This window comes from Mirounga leonina, unplaced genomic scaffold, assembly GCF_011800145.1.
Source record: "Mirounga leonina isolate KUSES-001 unplaced genomic scaffold, KU_Mleo_1.0 Mir_94, whole genome shotgun sequence".
In the NCBI taxonomy this organism is placed as follows: Eukaryota; Metazoa; Chordata; class Mammalia; order Carnivora; family Phocidae; genus Mirounga; species Mirounga leonina.
In genome coordinates, this window is record NW_023270855.1 from 52,328,008 (window position 1) to 52,345,575 (window position 17,568).

At 39.3% G+C, this 17,568-nt stretch overlaps 2 protein-coding genes across 2 annotated transcripts; both read left to right on the forward strand.

Moving 5' to 3' along the window:
• The first annotated feature begins 9,115 nt into the window (after positions 1–9,115).
• Positions 9,116–10,141, forward strand: LOC118005450 (olfactory receptor 7G3-like). The gene is given in 2 exon segments (XM_034997387.1): positions 9,116–9,300; positions 9,303–10,141. Coding segments are annotated over 2 exon segments (1,005 nt in total). The 5' UTR covers positions 9,116–9,134.
• Positions 10,142–13,962: 3,821 nt separating this feature from the next.
• LOC118005456 (olfactory receptor 7G1-like) lies at positions 13,963–15,011 on the forward strand. Its single transcript, XM_034997393.1, is given in 3 exon segments — positions 13,963–14,375; positions 14,378–14,956; positions 14,959–15,011. Coding segments are annotated over 3 exon segments (933 nt in total). The 5' UTR covers positions 13,963–14,074.
• Positions 15,012–17,568: the final 2,557 nt, after the last annotated feature.

A 17,568-nucleotide genomic window follows, 5' to 3' on the forward strand; every position in this document is an offset into this window, starting at 1 on the left:
CTAGAATCACTGTCTAGTTATTCCCATTTTGTGTGTGTGTGTGTGTGTGTATGTGTAGCTATAGCCTTTGCTTATTAACATAATTTTCATTCATGATAGAACCTTCCTTAATAAGTGATATAAAACAGTAAAGCATGTAAATATCATTCTTTTGATCAAGAATGCTTTTTTCTTACACATTGTCTTCCTAAGTTTAGGGTCAATTTGAAGAGAAATCCACATGGACCTTAGTTTTGTCCTTACTCACCATTTCATACTCGAGGTTGCTTCCTGTTTCTGTCAGATTGGGCTTGGGCTTTACCTCCTTGTCAGCATATTGACAAAAACTTACTTTCCTCCAGTTTGTTCAGATGGGATGGTTCTCCTTAAAACCAAACAATCACAACATAAGCAAGATATTTTGGAGAAAGAAGCACTCAGTGGCAAGAAGGTAAGAGTCACATGAGAATTTCTTGCTCTCTGTTAGAAGTCCCGATGTCCATGTAATACTAAGGGGGAAATTTGAGGCACTCATTTTACCAATAGAAAACAGGAAATTCTCTAAATATCATGAATTTGAAGGAAACTTACCCATTAGCTCCAAAAATGGTTGCTGAGAATCCCCAAAGTAAATATTTTCATAATGGAAGTTAGATATTAAATATTGAAAACATTCACTCCAAAGCATTTATGTATTAAAACTCTAAAGAGACCCTGATGGGAGCAGTGTGGTATAAGATTCATCTTATTCAAGCTAATAAACTCAGACAGGAACTGTATATTCACTAAGAAAATGTTAGGTAAGCTCTAATTCTAATAAAGTGCTTGTTTAAACATGTCAGAATTTATGAGTATGGGGGGGAAGATTCTCAATATAATAATGAGATAAATCTTGTGATCATAACTTACTTTAACCAATAGGAGCAAACTCATGGAGGAAGATCCATTGAACAGAATAAAATTGCCTTGAGCATGAAATCTAGCATCACTCAGAATCAGAGAATTCATCCTTGTGAGAATCCCCATCAATGCCTTCATCTTGGGAAAGCCCTCAGAGATTGTTTACACCTTAACCCACATGAGAGCATTCTTTCGGGGGAAAAATCCAATGGCTGTAAAAATGATAAAAATACCTTCATCAGGAGTTCTTTCTTAGCTGTGCATAAGAAGCAACATACAAGAGAGAGGTCCTATGAATGCACTGACTCTAGGAAAGTCTCAAGTTCAATCTTACATCTTAAGCATGAAAAAACTTGCATTAGAGAGAAATATTTTCAGTGTAGCCAGTGTGGTAAAGTATTACAGAACCACTCATCCATTGCATTGCACATGAGAACCCACAGTGGAGAAAAACCTTTTAAATGTAACCAGTGTGGGAAAGCCTACAGTTCAAGCTCTTATCTTACACGGCACAAGAGAATTCACACTGGGGAGAAGCCCTATGAATGCCGTGACTGTGGAAAAACCTTCAGAGATAGTTCACTTCTTAGACAACATGAAGGAATTCATTCAAGGGACAAACCCTACAAATGTGATCAGTGCAGCAAAACCTTCAGTAGAAGCTCTAGGCTTACCATGCACAAGATAATACATACCAAAGAGAAGCCCTATGCCTGCAATGATTGTGGGAAAACCTTTAGTATTCTTTCATACCTTACAAGACATAAGAGGGTCCACACTGGTGAGAAGTCCGTTGAGTGTAGCCACTGTGGAAAAGCCTTAAGTAGTCCATCAGCCCTGAAGACACACCTGCGGATACATACTGGAGAGAAACCTTACAAGTGTGATCAATGTGGAAGGACTTTTAGAATGAGCTGTAATCTTAATGTGCACAAGAAAATGCATGCTGGAGAGAAACCGTGTACTTGCAATGACTGTGGGAAAGCCTTCAGGGATCACTCGTGCCTTAAAGAACACATGAGAATTCACACTGGAGAGAAACCCTTTGCATGTAACCAGTGTGGGAAAGCCTTCAGAGTGAAATCTTTCCTCACTTTGCATAAGAAAATTCACATGAAAATGAAACAATATGAGTGTAAGGAGTGTGGGAAAGCCTTCGGTGGTCTCTTATCTCATAGGAGACATATGAAAAAGCACACCAGGGAAAAGAAACCCTTCAAGTGTAATGAGTGTGAAAAGGCTTTTAGGAGGCATGTGTCCCTTACAATACACATAAGAACTCACACTGGAGAGAAACCCTATGAGTGTGATCAATGTGGGAAAACCTTCAGCGTGAGGTGTAATCTTACTGTGCATAAGAGAGTCCATACTGGTGAAAAGCCCTATCAATGCAGTGTCTGTGGACACGCTTTCAGTAAGCTCTCCTCCCTTCGGCGGCATCACGAGAGCACTCATGCTGAATAAAACTCCTAGTAAATGTCCATGTGCAATAGTTTTCAGTGAACTCTCAATCTTGAAGGCATACAAGCAAATGCTAACTGCAGAGGAGAACTGGATGTAAAGAATGGGAGAGATCTGTGGGAGAAATATAAGTTATGAAATGACTGTGATAAATCCTTTATTCATCCCCTAGATAGGTGACCATCTGACGCCGAAAGTAAAAACCTTTAGTGTCTTCAAGACTTGTTACTTAAAAATAAACACCTAATGTTTTAAGCCACCATGTTTACAGTGTGTGTGTTGGGAGGGAGGTTTTATTCACAAATGACTGTCACTAACCAATATAACCTATGTCAGGTTTTTAAAAATTTATATATATAATTTAAAAATTGAACTGCTACTGGGGTACCAGGGTGGAGGTTACCTATATTAACTATTACACACACTGGTCAAGAAGTAGAACATTTTCAGCACTTAGAATCCTCCTTCAGTGCTTCCTTTTCACTCACAGTCACCCTGATTCTTGCCACCAGAACATGTGTACTGTATGGATCCAATGCATTTTTAAAAAGATTTTTTTTTTAAGTAATCTCTGCACACAATATGGGGCTCGAACTCACAACCCCGAGATCAAGAGTCGCATGTTCCATTGACTGAGCTGAACAGGTGCCCCTAGAATCATGCATTTTTAACAGCTTTATTGAGATATAATTCACATGTCATAAAGTATAAAATTCAGTGGTTTTCAGTATGTTTACAGAGTTACATGCACTATTATACCTGATGTGTTACCATTGTATCTGGATTCTGCTCAACTCTTATTTGTGAGATTCATCTATGTTCTTCCTTTAGCAGAGTTTTATTCTCATTGATATATAGCTTTCCATTTTATGAATATGCACAATTTATAAAACTGTTCTGGACATTTGGGTTGTTTATAATTGGAGGGTTTTTTTTTTTAGGATTTTATTTATTTGAGAGAGAGGGCGAGAGAGAGCATACAAGCAGGGAGGGACAAAGGGAGAGGGAGAAGCGGACTCCCTGCTGAGCAGAGAGCCTGATGTGGGGCTCTATCCCAGGACCCTGAGATCATGACCCCAGCTGAATGTAGGTGCTTAACTGACTGAGCCACTCAGGAGCCCTATAGTCATAAGTAGTTCTGCCATGAACATTCTTGTACATGTTTTAGTTCACAGCTGTATGTATTTTTGTAGGGTCTATATTTTAGGAGTGCAGTCTGGGTCATAGGGAATACACATGGCCATGTTTATTCAACACTACCAAACGGTTTTACAAAGTAGTTGTTCCAATATGCATATCTGCTCTCTTGGTAATACTTTACACTGTCTTTTTCATTTTGGCGGTTTTGATGTGTATGTTGTAGGACCATATTTTGATTTTTAAATTTTTAAAAACTTTTCATTTTGAACCAGTTTTGCACTTAACTAGAAAAGTTTGTACAGAGTCCTGTATATCCCTGTTTCCCAAGGTTAATGCAATTTATCACCTGCTTCCTTCTGGTTAGTGCTTTTTTGGTGTGTGATCTCTAAGATTGCTAGTTTTGATGTCGATTTTCCAGACAACCTCCAAAAGCCTGACCAAGTAACTAGTAAATTGGTTTCTTTACATGCACTCTTTCCTATTACAGTACTTACCTCACTCATTAAGAACTTTAGTTAAAGAAAAATTTCTTAGAGTGACTTTGTGGAGATGCTCGCATGATACATGCTCTGCATCCCCAATCTCTTCCCTATGGGGACTTAAACACCACTTTGCTTCTCTTATTCTTCCAGTGATAATCTCTGCCCCAGAGAACGCTGGGAATTGGTCTAATGAGAAGCTCATCAATTCTCTTAAGGTCAGACCGAAGAAATTCAAGAATGAGATTCCCTGTCTGGAGGTGAGAGGAAACATGGGAAGAGAATGATGTATACCTGTCCTCTCAGGATCAGGAAATCTAGTCCTCCATGAGTCCTTTCTATGAGCTGTTCTCCTTAAGGATTTGAAATGCCTTGGGGAAGAAACGACAGTACATACTTGGCTAATGAGGAGCTTTGGAAATTGAGCTCCCAGGGCCACAGAGACTACAGAGTCTATCTGTGACCACTCCTGTCAAAGACCTGTTCATGTCAGGAAACACACCTGAGTCTCCTGAGATGCTCCCTCTTGCCCTGGGGAGCTCAATTGCCTTACTTGGTCCCTCTGCCCTTCCTGGGGACAGATTTCCCATCTCTACCCTTCAATATCTAGAGGAAAGGGGAATTACTCATTGGTGACTTCAAGTAATCTGATTTGCCCTACTAAATGCTGTGAGAAATTGAACAGTTTTTGTTTTTTGTTTTTTTTTTAAATCAGCCTATCTGGAGGACATCCAAGAGGTAAGAGAAAGTTTGGTAAGTTTGTTACATTGAATTTGCAGTCAGCTTTCATTTCCCGCTATTACTCTGCCTTTTAAATTCTAGGGACTCAGGGCGCCTGGGTGGCTCAGTCGTTAAGCGTCTGCCTTCGGCTCAGGTCATGATCCCAGGGTCCTGGGATCGAGCCCCGCATCAGGCTCTGCTCAGCGGGAAGCCTGCTTCTCCTCTCCCACTCCCCCTGCTTGTGTTCCCTCTCTCGCTGTGTCTCTCTCTGTCAAATAAATAAATAAAATCTTAAAAAAAAAAAAATTCCAGGGACTCTTTCCCTACCTGAACATGAATTAGCCCCTTCAGAAATTGGACAGAGAGGGGTGCCCGGGTGGCTCAGTCAGTTATGCATCTGCCTTCGGCTCAGATCATGGTCCCAGGGTCCTGAGATTGAGTCCTGCATCGGGCTCCCTGCTCAGTGGGGAGCTTGCTTCTCCCTCTGCCATTCCTCCTGCTGGTGCTCGCTGTCTGTCAAATAAATAAATAAATCTTAAAAAAAAACCTGGACAGATAATTCTACAATTCTCTGGTTTCCCTCATTTTGGGGGGCTGTGAATGGGACTAGATGGGTGAGTTTGGCTTCTCAATTTTCCCATATCTGGTTCCAGCTTTTATCTCAGAGAACTCAAGTCTTGTTCCTACTTCTTATCCGTAAGGACCTTGAGAGAGGAGGTTGAGACCCATTAGTCTACCTTTCCAGTCTTTCTCTGAAAATCCCCAAAGAAAATAGAGAATATTTAAAGCCATCAGAACAACACAGTGAGCAGTAAAATAAATAGCCATGCAACCACTTTGCAGAATTAATGGTGACATTTTGGCCATATTATCTTCAGATATTTTCTTTTAAAATAATAAAGTATTACATACACATTATATATTACCATTACATTTTAAACTGAGTATCAGATCCAAATCCCACAGAGAAAGGCCTTTCTTTGCCTTCAGATAGGGATAACTATATATCATCATGGACAAATCCTCTATATCCCCTCCTCCCCTCCCAGAGGTTACCACTCTGGAATTGGTGGATATTTGCCATGGGTAGTTTAACACTATTAGTACATGTGAACATGTCTGATAAATCTCTACTATAGAAAAAATTGTAATTAACCCAAAGGCCCACTGATGAGAGAATGTATGTTAAAATTAATAAACCAGATCTTCTTGTGTCAATCTTGATAAATAGAGAAAAGATAATGTAAAGCCAAAAAAAGTTGCTGAATTGAATAATGTACTATGTATAACAAATACGAGCATGTAACATAAGCATAGAATGTTTATGGCTACATTATTACTCAGGTGAAATATTTCAGGGGAATGAAAGCATGGAAAATTCCCTCTGAGAGGGAAGGTCACTCTTGAGATTGTGTACAAATATGCTGGGGTTTCAAGGCGATTTCCATTGTTTTATTAATAAAACTGGGGCAAGCTTGGCACAATATCAAATTTAGTCATGCTGGCTGGTGGGCTTAAGCCCTTCATTGTCTTTTTGTACTTTTGGGGGTACTTAAATTGAACATTAAACATGAAACAATTATTTTTTTAAGATTTTATTTATTTGAGAGAGAGAATGAGAGAGACAGAGAGAGCACATGAGAGTGGGGAGGGTCAGAGGGAGAAGCAGACTCCCCGCTGAGCAGGGAGCCCAATGAGAGACTTGATCCTGGGACTCCAGGATCATGACCTGAGCCGAAGGCAGTTGCTTAACCAACTGAGCCACCCGGGCGCCCATGAAACAATTATTTTAAGGAATATTTATAATTACATAAACTCCATCATGCTATAGCTATCATATAAATTGCTTTTCTCCTTTAATAGTTTTTGGTTTAATTTTATACAGCAAGAAATAATGTAAATATTTAGACTTTGCATATTTAAAACATTTAAGAAATTAAGGATGATATAATAGTATAAAAATATTAAAATAACATGGTGTACCATGACTATGCCATAACTTATGAATGTATTCCCATACTGATGTTTGTTTAGGTTATTTCCTTTCTCTATTTCATTATACTGAGGGCTCCCAGTGGAGATTTGAGTACATCCCTTTCAGCCCTGAGATCATATTCTTGCGGTGCCTTCCCTCCTTGCCTCTTTCATTCTGTCTCACTCTCAGCTTCCCTTCTAGACATTAGGACTGTCCAGAGCTAAAACCAAAAATGATAGGAAAAGTCATTGCAAGGCCCCACTGTGCTTGGTGCTTTTCATTTTTCATCAGTGTAATACCTGTGTGTGTGTGTGTATGTCTATGTGTGGGTGTATGTATTAATTTAACTGTATTATGTTAGTCACCATACAATACATCATTAGTGTTTGATGTAGTACCTTTGTATATTTTATAGTAGTTGCCATTATACAAATGAGAAAATTGGGATGCCTGGGTGGCTCAGTCAAGCACCTGTCTTCAGCTCAGGTCACGATCTTAGGGTCCTGGGATTGGGTCCCACATTGCGCTCCTTGCTCTGTGGGGAGGCTGCTTCTCCCTCTGTCTGCTTCTTCCCCTGCTTGTGCTCTCTTCTCTCTCTGACAAAATCTTTTAAAAAAAAAAAAAGAAAATTGAATCTGCTCAGAGAGGTTCAGGGACCTTCTCATGTCACAGATCCATGTTGCAATTGGGGGATTCATGATTAAACCAAGGAGTGTCTGTGTTCAAGCCTTATCCCTAGATGGTTTTTATGATCCCTTGTCTTTCTCCAGGAAAAAAGTCAACTCTGCTCAGGGCCTCAATTTGTGAAGCAAAGGGCTCACATTAGGTGGGCTCGCTGTACACATCTTGTAATTCTATCATATGTTTGAGATATTGTTAAGAAATTCCTTCAATTCATTACTTCATGAGAATGGTAGGCAGATGCTTAAGACATCTGCTAACCCATGCCAATCCCTTATTGCCACTTTAGGGGCATCATGAGCAATTTCTCAGGAATCTGGAGAAGCCAGATGGGATATGAGAGGCCTGGAGCTGGTCCTGAGTTGGTCCACATGGGACTCCTTCCCTGAACCAGGGGCTGAGGGGGCTGAACCAGGAATAATAGGACGGAGGGTCTGACCTATGGCTTACTCTTTTAACATTTTCTTTCTTTTAATTGAGATATAACATTGCAATAGTTTTAGGTGTACCACACGGTGACTTGATATATGTAAATATTGCAAAATAATTACCAGAATAAATTTCAGTAACATCCATCACTACCCATGGTCATACATTTTTTTCTTGTGATGAGAACTTTTAAGAACATTTTTATATTATCTATGATATAAATGAAAGACATGGGTTAAGGCAAAAATAGGAGGACCTATGCTATTAGATAAAGAGAGGTTAATTTTCACTTTCAGAAACTGGTAAGAAAGGGAAAATGAGAGGGCACGTGCTGTGATGATGAGCACTGGGTGTTATATTTAACTGATGAATCATTGAACGTATCAAAAACTATGTACTATACAGTGGCTAACTGAACATAATAAAAAAAGGAAAAATGATGGGAGAGAAAGACATTACGGGGTATGTATGAAAGCCAATAAAAGGGTAAATATATCTATCCAGACTATTAAGCTAAGCACAGAGCTTGACTCTAATGACTTCCAGTAACATTTGAATATTTTTAGAATTAATTATCTCCCCCTTTCTTGTTTTCTTTCATTCTTTTATCTTTTTTTTTTTTTTTTGTACCTCATCATTATGTGGTTAAAGAATGTTAAGTGGAAAAGAGAAAATACCAGTGAGAAAGAGGTAGGGAACTTCTAAAATTGAGTGTCATTTTTTTTTTCTCCCAAACATAGAGATAATTGGATAAAACACACTGAAGTGTTATTAATTGCATGTGCAATGTCAAACATTTTGCATTTATTACTGTAAGTCCCTGCATTACCCTGAAAGTGTAATCATCCAGGTGTATTTGCTTCTTTTTTTAAAGATTTTATTTCTTTATTTGAGAGAGAGAGAGCATTTGTGGGGGGGGGGGGAGCAGAGGGAGAGGGAGAAGCAGATTCCCTGCTGAGCAGGGAGCCCTACACGGGGCTCGATCCAGGGACTCTGGAGTCATGACCTGAGTTGAAGGCAGACACTTAACCGACAGCCACCCAGGTACCCCTGTTTGTAGGCATCTTAACCGGGTAATGTTTCATTCCTCTTTTCTTACTAAGTACCTCTACTTGACAAAGAATTGATAGAAAATAGTACTGCATGGAGCACTGGGTGTTACACGAAAACAATGGATTGTGGATCACCACATCAAAAACTAATGATGTATTGTATGGTGACTAACGTAACATAATAAAATTAAAAAAAAAGAAATGATAGAAAATAAAAACTTGGGACAGGATGGTATGGGGGGGGAATGTTGAGGGGAACACAAAGCAAGGAAAGGAGGGGTAAAGAAGGGAGAGAGGAAAGCAGGAGAAAAGATAGGCATGTTTAAGAAAGTTTGTCTTAAGTTTTGTTTTCTTGTCACCTCCATCTTTTCTATCAGACCCCTCAGCAACATGAAATCAGGAAACCTCTCAGATACTATAGAATTCCTTCTTCTGGGACTGTCAGAGGATCCAGAACTGCAGCCCCTCCTATTCTGCCTATTCCTGTGTACCTGGTCTCTGTGCTCGGGAACCTGCTCATCATCCTGGCTGTTATGTATGACTCCCACTTCCACACCCCCATGTACTTCTTCCTCTCTAATCTATCTTTTGTTGACATCTGTTTCACCACCACAATGATCCCAAAGATGCTTGTGAACATCCAGACACAGAGCAAATCCATCAGTTACACAGGCTGCCTCACATAAATCTGCTTTGTCCTGACTTTTGCTGTATTAGAAAATGGAATTCTGGTCATGATGGCCTTTGATCGATTTGTGGCCATCTGTCACCCACTGAGGTACAATATCATCATGAACCCCAAACTCTGTAGGCTGCTGGTTCTGCTGTCTTTCCTTATTAGTGTTCTGGATGCCCTTCTCCACACTGTGATGGCACTACAACTTTCCTTCTGCACAGACCTGGAAATTCCCCACTTTTTCTGTGAATTAGCTCATATTCTCAAGCTTACCTGTTCTGATAGCCTCATCAATAACATCCTCATGTATTTAGTGACCAGCCTATTGGGTGTTATTCCTCTCTCTGGGATAATTATCTCTTACACTCGAATTACCTCATCTGTCCTGAAAATCCCATCAGCTGGTGGAAAATATAAGGCACTTTCCGTCTGTGGGTCACACTCAATAGTTGTTTCCCTGTTCTCTGGGACAGGTTTTGGGGTGTACCTTAGTTCTGCAGCTACACACTCTTCCAGGAAGAGTGCTATAGTATCAGTCATGTACACTGTGGTCACCCCCATGATGAACCCCTTTGTCTATGGTCTGAGGAACAAGGACATGATGGGGGCTTTGAGGAAACTTATCTCTAGGATATCATCTTTCCATTAATGTGTCAACTGCTTTGGGCTTACACTGCTGGAATTTGACAGAAAAAGTGGTGTGATCCAGACAGCCTGACCAACTTTGAATATATGAAACCAGAGATCAAATGGTTAAGGGTAAGAATTTTGAAATCAGACCAGCTGGGTTTGAATCCTACCTCCACCAAAACATAGCCATGTGGCCTTTGACGCTTTATTTCAACTCTCTAAACTCAGTTTTCTCGCCTATAAAATTGGCATGATTATATTAGTTTATATTTTGGGAAGATTTGAGATACTTCAACTCAGTTAGGATGCATGCCTTCAGCTGTACTAAGAAAATTCTCAACTCCAATAGGGTCAAGTGATAAAACAATGATCTTTCCTAACAAAAACTTAAGGGACTGGGTAGGTCCAGGCACAGAACCACAGGGATGCATTTCACTCTGCCATGTGGTGGTATTTGCCTATTAGGGCTATTCTCCTGGTGGCCACTAATGCCTGCTTTCAGACCCAGAAACAAAAACTGACGGCCTCTCCTTGGGTTTCCTTCCAACACAAACATAATATTTCCAAGGAGACGTCCAGAAAGCATTATTGTTATCATCAGCCCGAATTGAGATATGTGTCCTGTATTAGTTTCCTATTGTCCTTGTAATGTATTACAAACTTAGCCTCTTAAAACAACATGAATGCATTCTGTTGCAGTCTGAAGTCTGAAATCAGCTATATGGCAAAGGGTTAGTTTCCTTCTGAAAGCTGGTTGGAGAAAAAGTTACCATTTAACAGGTACAGAGTTTCTGTTTGGGATGATAAAAAACGTTCAGGAAATGGATAGTGGTGATGGTCATACAACACTGTGAGTGTTCTTAATGCCATGGAATTGTACACTTAAAATAGCTGAAGACATACAAATCACTAACAGACACGTGAAAAAATGTTCATCATCATTAGCCAGCAGGGAAATTCAAATCAAAACCACATTGAGATACCACCTTACACCAGTTAGAATGGCAAAAATTGACAAGGCAAGAAACGACAAATGTTGGCGAGGTTGTGGAGAAAGGGAACCCTCTTACACTGTTGGTGGGAATGCAAGTTGGTACAGCCACTTTGGAAAACAGTGTGGAGCTGCCTCAAAAAATTAAAAATTAAAAATAGAGCTACCCTATGACCCAGCAATTGCACTCCTGGGTATTTACAGACACAGATGTAGTGAAAAGAAGGGCCACATGCACCCCAATGTTCATAGCAGCATTGTCCACAATAGCCAAACTGGAAAGAGCCGAGATGCCGTTCAACAGATGAATGGATAAAGAAGATGTGGTTCATACATATAATGGAATATTACTCAGCCATCAGAGAGGATGAATACCCAACTTTTACATCAACATGGATGGGCCTGGAGATTATGCTAAGTGAAATAAGTCAAGCAGAGAAAGTCAATTATCATATGGTTTCACTTATTTGTGGAACATAAGGAATGGCATGGAGGACATTAGGAGAAGGAAGGGAAAAATGAAGGGGGGGAAATCAGAGGGGGGGACGAACCATAAGAGACGATGGCCTCTGAGAAACAAACTGAGGGTTTTAGAGGGGAGGGCGTGGGGGGATGTGTTAGCCCAGTGATGGGTGTTAAGGAGGGCACGTATTGCATGGAGCACTGGGTGTTATATGCAAACAATGAATCATGGATCACTACATCAAAAACTAATGATGTATTGTATGGTGACTAACATAACATAATAAAATAAAATTTAAAAAAATGGAATGGCTGAAATAGTAAATTTTATGTTATACATATTTACCACAAAAACTCAAAAGAATTCATTCCAATGTACCAAAGCATTAAACACAAGAATCAAAGTGATTAAATATTTTGGAAGATAAAATAAGAAAATATTTTTATTACCTCAGAGAAGTTGAGCATTTTTTTTTTAAGATTTATTTATTTTTAGAGAAAGAGTGTGTGAGTATGCATGCAAGTAGGGAAGGGGCAGAGAGGAAGAATCTCAAGCAGACTCCCCACTGAGCCCAGAGACCCACACAGGGCTCAATCTCATGACCCCAAGATCATGACCTAAACAGAAATCAAGAGTTGGATGCTTAACTAACTGAGCCACCCAGGTGCCACAAAGTCAAGCATTTCTTTCTTTTTTTTCCCCTGAAGTCAAGAGTTTCTTAAGAGAATAAGCACAATCTAAAAGATAAAGACTGAGAAATTCAAGCACTTTAAAAATGAGCCACTAAAACACATGACTCATTCAATGAAAATTCAGAATTGTTCTTTCAAATATAACAAGAATAAAAACAGGGCAAATAAACTTCCAGTGAAATATTTCCAGATGGGATCTTGCTCACCCTACCAATAGCAACATGATTTTATTAGCACAGACACAGCTGTTAATATATTCCAGCACACTAAAAAATCAGTCCTTTCTTCCCTCCCCTGGTAACCACATTCTACTTTCCTATCTTTATGAATTTGCCTATTCTAGGTACCTTAAACTAAAATTATACAATATTTGTCCTTTCTCATCTGCTCATTTTACTTAAGTTTTTAGGGTTCATCCATGTGGTAGTACCTGTCAGAATTTCATTCCTTCTTATGGCTGAAATATATATATACACACACATATATACAATTTCACACCTACAATTATTATCAGGCTTCCTGATATCATTGTTTACATAGAGATGCCAAAGGAGGGCATGTCCACATCTAGGAGGTATGTGAAATAGAAGATGTGAGCAGAAACAGGTGGAGAAATGAGTGTTGAACACCTGGACTCATCAGGGTATCAACCATCTTGAATTCATCAATTCTGTTGCTTTAGTCTTAAAAGAATTTGCACTGCCCTGGGATCAGAATGATGATACAATTGTTGGCTAATAAAGAGCTTTGGATATTGATCCTCCAGAGGTACAGAGACTACAAATTGTGACAACCTTGCTCAACAGCCCTGCCCCAGTAAAGAAACAGCATATCTGAATCATGGAACACTACATCTAAAACTAATGATGTAATGTATGGGGATTAACATAACAATAAAAAATTAAAAAAAAAAAAAAAGAAATGGCATATCTGTGCCTTGCCCTGATGATGATTTCTCTTGCCCAGGAGCCTGATGCTTCACTCCATCCCTTTCCTCTTCCTACAGATGGAGCACCGGTCTCCATCATCCAACATCTAGCAGAGATGTCCAATATCATTCCACAGTGATGTAACCTAGGTAACCTGATGTACCTTAGTTAATGTTTGGAAATGAGGGCATATATTTTACTATGAGTTTATCCAGCAGAAACTGTGAAGAGTATATGCATAAAATGATTAGAATCAAGATATCATTTGCCTCCTGCCTTCTATTTTCTTGACTTGTTCCCTTGTACCTTTCCTCCAATCCCCAAATAGTTATTATTCTGCCAGTTTCCTATTTTCTCTCTGTAAGGAAAAAGACTATTTTCCTTCTCAGCAGGAATATGCTCATTTGCAAATACAGTGATTGTTATAACATTTGCTTAAAAATCCTTCTACTGATTTCTGAGAGTTGGCTTGGGCAGTTTTCCCTGTATCTTCCAATTCTGGGTTTTTAACATACTGTTGTATTACCTCTGTTGCCAGGCTGTGAGATCTCTGCAGACAGGGTGGAGATCCAGAGAGACTCATCAGTCTCACTACCCATTTCTTCTAATGAAGTCACCAAATTAAAGAATAGTCTAATTTAAAAAATGAGGATTCCTCAACCCTTTCCAGAATTAACAAATCTTGACTCACTGATTTATTAACTTTAAATCTTTTTTCAAAATAACAAAATAATATACAAAGAGAAGACATCTCTCCATTTGACTTTTTCCTTTCCCAACAAGGTGCTTGCGCTTGGTGATACTCCTGCTGCTCGCCTAGGAGCTAACATTTCATTGTCTTTGTTACCATATCATTTCCATAAGATTCATCAACAATATGGAACCCAGAAATGAAACAGACATTTTAGAATTTCTTCTCATGGAAGTGACAGAGAATCCAGAACTGCAGTCCCTCGTCTTCAGCCTGTTCCTATCCATGTACCTGGTCACTGTCCTGGGAAACTTGCTCATCATCCTGGCTGTCAGCTCGGACTCCCACCTCCACACCCCCATGTACTTCTTCCTCTCCAACCTGTCCTTTACTGACATCTGTTTAAGTACAACCACAATCCCAAAGATGATGGTGAACATCCAAGCACAGAATCAGAGCATCACTTACACAGGCTGCCTCATGCAGGTCTGCTTGTCCTGGTTTTTGCAAGTTTGGATAGTTGTATTCTTTCAGTAATGGCCTATGACCGCTATGTGGCCATTTGTCATCCACTGAGGTACACAGTCATCATGAACTCCCACCTCTGTGGCATGCTGGTTCTACTCTCCTTGTGCATTAACGTTGTGGATGCCCTGATGCACAGTCTGATGGTATTGCAACTGACCATCTACACAGACCTTGAAATCCCTCTCTTCTTCTGTGACGTTGTTCAGGTCATCAAGCTCGCATGTTCCGACACCCTCATCAATAACATCCTGATATATTTTGCAACTAGCATATTTGGTGGTATTCCTCTGGGTGGAATCATTTTCTCTTATACTCAGATAGTATCCTCTGTTTTGAGAATGCCATCAGCAGGTGGGAAGTATAAAGCTTTTTCCACCTGTGGGTCTCACCTGTCAGTTGTGTCTTTGTTCTATGGGACAGGTTTGGGGCTATACGTAAGTTCTGCTCTTACTAACTCTTCCAGAAACACTGCAGTGGTTTCAGTGATGTACACTGTTGTCCCTCAAATGATGAACCCCTTCATCTACAGCCTGAGGAACAGGGCATGAAGGGAACCTTGAGGAAACTCATAAATAGAACACCTTCTCTTCTGTGACTGTGTCGTTTGCATGGACTGGGGTTTCTAGAATGAGTCAAAGTGACAAAAATATATGGTGAGCCAGAATGTCAGATTCTTGCATCACCAAGTTCTTCTAGAATGACTAGAGAATTTAACAGGTAAGTTCATCTTAATTTTGGGTTGAAACTTGATTTGTTCTTTGAATAGATCTGTGATGTTTCAAAAATGAGTTCCAATTCCTAAGCCTGGTATTTTTGGTGGGATCCTCACAGGCTGTCCCAAGACAAGGGTTATACTGATACTGAAATGTCAGAAGAGAAGTGAGAGAAGTTGGACAGGTCAGGGAGAGGATCAGATAAGTCTGTGGTTATAGCAGAGATTTGATTCTGCCTGATCTCACAGTTATGGCCATGTGAATTGCACTCCAGAGACAAGCCAAATGTATGACCTGGTATGTGTGTGTGGGGAGCTGTTCTTTCATACTCCCATAATTCCTGAGACTTGTCACTGGTAAACTGTGTCAGTGCTGGGCAACATCAGCATTAACTATACTCAGTTTTATAATCTATAATGTGATTATCTTATTGGTTTGAAATGATCATTAGACCTTTGATCCTGATCAGTGAGGAAGCTATCATATCTACTAAGAAAGTAATCCTGATTGTAAAATGCCAAAACAATAAAGATATTTGTATTTCCCTGATGGTCGGTGATGGTGAGCATCTTTTCATGTATCTGTTGGCCATCTGTATGTCTCCTTTGGAAAAATGTCTGTTCATGTCTTCCACCCATTTCTTAACTGGATTTTCATTTTTTGGGGTGTTGAGTTTTATAAGTTCTTTATAGATTTTAGATATTAACCCTTTATCAGATATGTCATTTGCAAATATATCCTCCCATTCCATACGTTGGTAGAGTCTTTTGGGTTTTCTATATAGAATATTGCATCATCTGCAGATAGTGAAAGTTTTACTTCTTCCTTGCTGATTTGAATGCCTTTTATTTCTTTTTGTTGTCTGATTGCTGTGGCTAGGACTTCCACCATACACAGTGAAGGAAACCATCAACAAAACTAAAAGGCCACTTATGGAATGGGAGAACATATTTGCAAACAACATATCTAATAAGGGTTAGTATCCAAAATCTATAAAGAACTTATCAAACTCAACACCCCAAACACAAATAATCCATTTAAGAAATGGGCAGAAGACATGAAAGGACATTTTTCCAAAGAAGACACCTAGATAGCTAACAGACACATGAAAAGATGCTCACCATCACTCATCATCAGGGAAATACAAATCAAAACTACAATAAGATATCACCTCACACCTGTCAGAATGACTGAAATCAACAACACAAGAGACAACAGGTGTTGGCAAGAATGTGGAGAAAAAGGAACCCTCTTGCACTGTTGGTGGAATGCAAACTGGTACAGCCACTGTAGAAAACAGTATGGAAGTTCTCAAAAAGGTAAAAATAGAGCTACCCTATGACCCAGCAATTGCACTACTGGGTAGTTAACCAAAAAATACAAAAACACTAATTCAAAGGGTCACATGCACCCCAGTATTTATAGCAGCATTATCTCAATAGACAAATTATGGAAATAACCCAAATGTCCTTTGATTGATGAATGGATAAAGAAAATGTGGTGTATATATAGAATGGAATATTATTTACCAGAAAAAAGAATGGAATCTTGCCATTTGCAATGACATGGTTGGAGCTAAAGAGTATAATGCTAAGCAAAATCAGTCAATCAGAGAAAGACAAATACCATATGATTTCACTCATATGTGGAATTTAAGAAACCAAACAGATGAGCAAATTGATTAAAAGAGAGAGAGATAGAGATAGAGAGAGGCAAACCAAGAAACAGACTCTTAATTACAGAGAAGAAAGTGATGGTTACCAGAAGGGAGGTGGGTGGGAGGATGGGTTAAATAGGTGATGTGGTTAAGGAGGGCACTTGTTGTGATGAGCACCAGGTGATGTATGGAATTGTTGAATCACTATATTGTACACCTGAAACTTATAATACACTGTATGTTATCTAACTGGAATTTAAATAAAAACTTAAAAAGAAAGAATGGGAAAAATACAGTCTCTTCAACAAATGGTGTTGGGAAAACTGGACAGCCGCATGGAAATGAATGAAACTGGACCACTTTCTTTCACCCTGTGCAACTTTCATGATTTTTACATGTGCAGTTTGGTCACACAACTACACTCATAGCATTAGGCAAACATTGAGTCTGTTTCCACAGCTATCATGAATCAAACAGAAAATCTGTAGCCATTTATCAATAACTTGATCTAATGCCACAGAACCTAGTCTACGTCCTATCTCTATGATTTTTCTTACTCTAGATATTTCATATAAGAGGAATAATAAAATACATGTTCTTTTGCATCTGGCTTATTATACTTAGCATAATGTTTTCAAGGTTTGTCCATGTTTTAGTATGTTTCAGAACTACATTCCTTTTTATGCTCAAACATAATCCAGTGTGTGTGTGTGTGTGTGTGTGTGTGTTTCCACACTTAGGGTATTGTCAGTAATACTACTACAAGCATTGTTACATAAGTA